The sequence below is a fragment of the Anarrhichthys ocellatus genome, unplaced genomic scaffold, assembly GCF_004355925.1.
Source record: "Anarrhichthys ocellatus isolate YVR2014 unplaced genomic scaffold, GSC_Weel_1.0 scaffold2040, whole genome shotgun sequence".
NCBI classification, from domain to species: Eukaryota; Metazoa; Chordata; class Actinopteri; order Perciformes; family Anarhichadidae; genus Anarrhichthys; species Anarrhichthys ocellatus.
In genome coordinates, this window is record NW_022282014.1 from 3,281 (window position 1) to 8,835 (window position 5,555).

The 5,555-nt window shown below is 38.9% G+C and overlaps 1 protein-coding gene across 1 annotated transcript; it reads right to left on the minus strand.

Moving 5' to 3' along the window:
* Nucleotides 1-788: 788 nt before the first annotated feature.
* Nucleotides 789-5,373, minus strand: LOC116378080 (glutamate dehydrogenase, mitochondrial). Its single transcript, XM_031839894.1, has 7 exons — nt 5,124-5,373; nt 4,819-4,956; nt 4,615-4,695; nt 3,643-3,766; nt 2,153-2,244; nt 1,839-1,901; nt 789-1,741 (listed from the first exon to the last, which is right to left on the minus strand). The coding sequence occupies exons 1-7, from the start codon at nt 5,232-5,234 to the stop codon at nt 1,622-1,624; spliced, it is 729 nt and encodes a 242-aa protein (XP_031695754.1). The 5' UTR covers nt 5,235-5,373; the 3' UTR covers nt 789-1,621.
* Between the last annotated feature and the right edge of the window lie 182 nt (nt 5,374-5,555).

The following is a 5,555-nucleotide window of genomic DNA, read 5'->3' on the forward strand; positions in this document are numbered from 1 at the left end:
GAGCTGCCTTCACAGAGAATGTAGATTTACTAAACGAGCTTGACCTATGTGGAATTACAATCACCTCTTGAAGCAGATCTAGTGTCTGCTGCTTTGAGTGCTTTGTTTAATAACATCACTAAGTGGAGGCGGGGCCATACCATGTACAATTTTAAAAACCAGACACACATCAGTGAATTTAATGAGGTTCTCCCAACTCAGGATATGGTGTTTGGTGAGAATATTGCAGTGATGGTGACTTTTGGGTTTTTTATCAAGTTTTTTTAGGGCTTGTTTATGGAGAATATGAATGGATTTTAATGTTGTGCTGCTGGCTTGTGCCCAGCTGGTTAAGCAGTAGGTCATTTTAAAAAGTCATAGTATAATATTTCAAAAAAAGTTATAAATAAAAAGTTTAAAAAAAAGTCATAGTATGTCAACATTTTCTTTTAAAAAGTAATTGTATAGTATGTCAAAATGAGTTAGCATAGGAAGTATGTCGAAAAAAAACGAAAAATGTAGCATGTCGAAAAATAGCCAAAAAAACAAAAAAAACCACACTAGTGTGTTGAAATAAGTCCAAAAAGTCAAATAGAAGGATGTCGGGGAAAAAATAAGTCATAGTATAATATGTCAAAAAATTCATATATATCGAAAGAAGTCCTAAAATATTCTATCGAAAAAAGTGATAAATACTCATGGTATAGTACATTGAAATTCTTATTATAGTATTCTATAAAGTCATTAAAAAAAAGTCAGAATATAGTATGTCAAAACAAATATCAAAAATAGACTGATGCGACACAATGTATCTTTTTCTCAACATTTTATTGGTTTCCAAAAATGAATAAAATAAAAATAAAAGTCATTTTCCCCAAAATAATTTCAATGTCAAAGAACTGGACGATTAAAACTGAGGAAAATTCTACCACGGGACGGGCGGTCACAGTGACACCTGCTCCCCTCTCTTGGCCAGCGGAGGAGTCGGGGAGAAGCAGCTTTTAATATGTGAGGGAAGAGAAAGCAAGAAAAGAAAAAGAGAGGATGAGAATCTATCTAGAAAAAAGTCCTTGAGAATCTTTCACCAACTTCACTACCAACCACTGCTGCTGAAGATTAATAGAATCACTATTCTCTTTTATTCACATGAAGATAAATCTAAATCCCTTTTAAATAGAGTTAAACGTAATTGGCCACCTCCCTTTAGAGCAGAGCTTTTTCTGAAATAAGGCATCGGTAGCGCTGTCTAACCGCAGCAGGAGGGTTGAACGCGTGTTCAGCAATCTCAAAATGGTCGCTCTGAACATGGCTGCCATACAACAGTGTCATGAACGTCTATAAGAGGGCATGTTACTCTCTCTCGCTGCTTTTTCTCGATATAACCTCAGGCAAAATAGGGCAACATTTAAACAGAGATGCAGATACAGTATAATGGCAGCGCAAATATCACAGGATGAATACCAGGCTAGTCAATGTATGGCTGTGTGTGTGTGGTGTGTGTGTGTGTGTGTGTGTAGAAGAGCCAAAGGGCAGCGGTAAACAGTGATGTGTTCTGAAGGCTTTTTAGAGGGTGGAAGAGGCAGGAGAGGATGATCAATAGCAGGAGGGTGGGGGAGAGGAATTGTGGGTCGTGATTGGCCATCTATGTGAAGGTAAGCCCCGCCTCGTTGTAGACTTTGAAGACCTTCTCAATGGCGTTGACGTAAGCGGCCGTCCGAAGGTCCAAACCCAGGTTATACTTGGTTGCTGTGCGCATGATTTGCTAGAAAGGCAGAAGAAAAACATGTTATTTAATGTTGGCAAACAGCAAAAGAGTTTGTTACACTCGATAATGTGCGATACGTGTTATGATCTCTTACCCGGGCAGATCTCTCCATGGTGTAGGCCAAACCAGAGTGAACAATATCCTTCTCAGAGGCACCCTGCAAAGGAAGATTATTATTAATAATAATATAATTCTGAAGATTAAGAATAAAAACATTAGCGTAGTTGCATTTACACAACTTGACTCTGGTAACCTTTCAAACAGAGACAAAGACGGAGAGAAGATGAAGCGTACGTAGTGGCGGTACGTATCAGTGCAGACCCGATACGAGTAAAACTGCCACAATTGTCAGTAGAAAGAATCGTAAATTATTTGATGCATTTTTGTGTGTCGGCAAATGTTACTCACAGCAACTCTGGCCTGGAAGTCAGCGGTAGGTACGACAGGTATGGGCCCACCCTGCTTACCAAACTTCCTCTCTAAACTCTCCTGCACAGACACTAGAAGAAATAAAAGAGGAGAAGGAGAAATTAAAGATACAAATTTACATTGTGCTACATGTAAGAAATATGATGACACACCAAACTGGTTTAACAACTTGGCCGTCGTCTATTGTCTGACATGACAATACAAGCTAAAAAGGATTGTGCTGTTCAATGATTGGCTGTATGTGAACAAGGCAGAGAGTATAAATAAAAGTGGAAAGAAGTTGCTGAAGAGCTCTTTTCTCTTGGACAGAGACTTCACATCAGCCGACACCCGTCTACGCCGAATTTACAAAGAACATCACCGACAGCCGGAGTCGCCACAGATTCAGTAAGAATACATCTATTTGTCCTTCAAATTCATGTTGACTGAATTTAATGTTATATTGAATTAAAAACAAATTAATTTAACAAGACGTGAGCAGTCTCGTCATTGAACGATGATTGTTGTCGACTTCAGAATTTAAGTTTTATAAAACAGTGTTAGTAAAAACATCTATTTCAGTCACCACAGCTTGTCCTGCAACCACCTGAAGCTGCAGTAAAAGAAGAGTTGAACTTCAGGAAACATCTGCAGACCCGGCGTATCCCACAACCCACTGAGAAATCCAGAGCATCACACCGCAAAGACAACTACAAGGTAAAACATCACAGCAAGTGATGGCTGAATGTGTTGTGTCATTTATCAGTAGCATGATTTTTCACAAAATGTTTCTTTTTTCTCTAATATAGATGGCTGCTCGTAATATTGAATACCCTGAAGGACGTACTAGTAAAGGACAAAAGCAAAGGTTCCGATTGAAAACACTGCATAACGTTAGAGACACTCTCTTTTGTGATAGATATCATAACGGTGAAATATCCAACCTGGTTTTCTACAGCACAAATGTAAGAGAATGGCTGGGTGCAATGAAGGAAAATTATCCTGATTTTGAGGAAACTCAACCAGACAACGTAATCGCACTCACGTCCGAGGAAGGCAGCATATTATTTTATCCTACTGTAAAAGTTGTGGTAAAGGGCGACAATCTAATGAGGAGGTTTAAGGGAGATTTTCAACAGATGAAATTATCAGCAGAAATGGCAAGATTACACATAACGAATGAGGACGAACGTCCTGATCAGCCAGAGGGAACTCTCCCAACCCCACCCAACCCAGCTGACGAGAGATAGAGATATAGATGATTGTAAGTAACTGCTTATAAAAGCTTTAACCGAACATATAATGTCATGAATAGGTAACTGGTTTTAAAAATCAACTACATGCGTTTCTCTGATTTGTCATTTAATGTGCATCTGTACAGTTTCTCTTTCTGGTGTTTATATATTGGTTTAGAATTGTGCTCCAAGAGTTAAAAATGTAACAACTAGCACACAATCTAGTGGGGAGGTAGAGAGCCATCTTGTACTCACTGAGCAGGTGGTAGTTTGAGTCTCTCTCGTATTTGAAGGTCAGTCTCCCGTAGCTGACATGGTTGAGATTCTTCAGCCACTCGAAATAAGACACGGTCACACCGCCAGCATTCAGGTACATGTCCTGCAGGGTGAAACATCACAAACTCATCCAACTGTTTGATCCTCTGTGTGTTGAAATATTTTGAGACAATTCCATCTGTATCGTTTGTATTAAGATTTAATTTGGGAAGACATTTTTTTTTTTCTGTAAAATAAATAGACACTGAAATACACTGCAAGTTAAATGATATTGTGAAAATGTGTAAAAACGTGTTAAAAAAAACAAAAAAAAAACAGAATAACATCTAATAAATAATCAGCATATAAAATCTGTTTACACAATAAAGGCTGGATTATAGTTGACATAACTTGCTTCCTGTTTTCAGAATAATTTACTTGTTACTTTGTTTGGGTTTTGCCTTCATGTCTTAGATATTATATTTACAAAGCGTATATCTGTATATTTTTTGCTGTAACATTAAATATTTATGACAAATCCGACTCTAAAGTGAATCTGCTCCATAAGGACGGGATAGATGTGGTTCCATCACATTAGATTGACAGTACTGGAAACAAAAGCAAAACGCTCCACAAACCGTCATCAGATTTTGATTTCAAATGATCCTGATTGGTGCTCAGAAATATGTGATGTCACATTTCTGCCCACTTCAAACCAGCGACACGAGTTCAGACAAAAAGGAGAAATGAGAAGTCTTTCGTGGGAAATAACCAACACCGGTCTAACTTTGGCAAAAATGTGAATGTTCATGTAGGAACCCATCACTGAGAATTTGATAAAGTCTTAATTGAAGTTAATTTTGCTGCCACAGTGAAGTTTTGTAAAGATGTTCTAAAGACATTTCTGAATGTTAAAGAGCGTTTCCAGTGCTGTAGTTTGCATTTCTGTGTGCGTGCGTTGATTGTGCTCACAGGAATAACCATGACGTTGTTCTCCAGGAAGATCTTGTCAGCATCTGGAGTGGTGGGTCCATTGGCACCTTCAGCAATGATCTGAAAGAGACAAAAAAAGAAAAAAAAACACACTTCACATGACTGCAAACAGGATGTAACTCACATGAAGTAAACTAACAACTTAAATTACAGCACCTGGGATTAATCGCAGTGAGTGTTTACCTTGGCCTTGATCCTGGGGGCGTTGACACGTGTGAGCTGCTTTTCTCCGGCAGCAGGGATCAGGATGTGACAGTCGGCTTCCAGAATGTTCCCTTCGTAGGCTTTGGCGCCTGGGAAGCCCACAATGGTGCGGTGTTGCTATAGAAAGTGAAGAAACGCATACATGGGATAAAAAATGTTAATGTTTCAGTGGATTTTCAGAGGGGAAAAAAAAAAAAAAAAAAAAAAAAAAGAGAATACAACTTGGATGTAACGAAAAAGAAATGATAAAAAGAAAGGAGACATAAGTGAGGGGATGCTGGTACCAGTTTGTAGTCCTCCAGCTGTTTGGGGTCGATGCCCTCAGCGTTGTAGATGGCGCCATCGATCTCACCGATGCCCACACACTTTGCCCCGAACCTGTGCAGGTACCTCATGGAGTGGAGACCCACATTACCAAAGCCCTGTGAAAGGTTACAGAAAGTTAATAATCAACACGGTTTAATATAACTATGACATTCACTTTTTAAATCATTCATTATCATCAGTAGTAAACATTCTTTAAACTATGATTCAGCTCCATGCAGCTTGATGCTCGGGTGCCACCATGTGGCCAGTTATAACATTAACATCATCATCTGCCTCGCAGTCCGCAATGGGACAGTCTGAAGAGACACAGTGCATTGTGGGTAGTTGAGTATGTCCAGTAAGCTCAAGTCTAATAGACACAAATTCTTGCTAATTGAGAATTGAGTAAT

Coding starts and splice junctions, on each gene's coding strand:
- LOC116378080 (XM_031839894.1), bottom strand. CDS start 5,234: ATGAGGTACCTGCACAGGTTCGGGGCAAAGTGTGTGGGCATCGGTGAG. Junction 3,767..4,614: donor ACAACGTCATGGTTATTCCT/GTGAGCACAATC, acceptor TTCACCCTGCAG/GACATGTACCTGAATGCTGG. Junction 1,902..2,152: donor ACTTCCAGGCCAGAGTTGCT/GTGAGTAACATT, acceptor CTTCCTTTGCAG/GGTGCCTCTGAGAAGGATAT.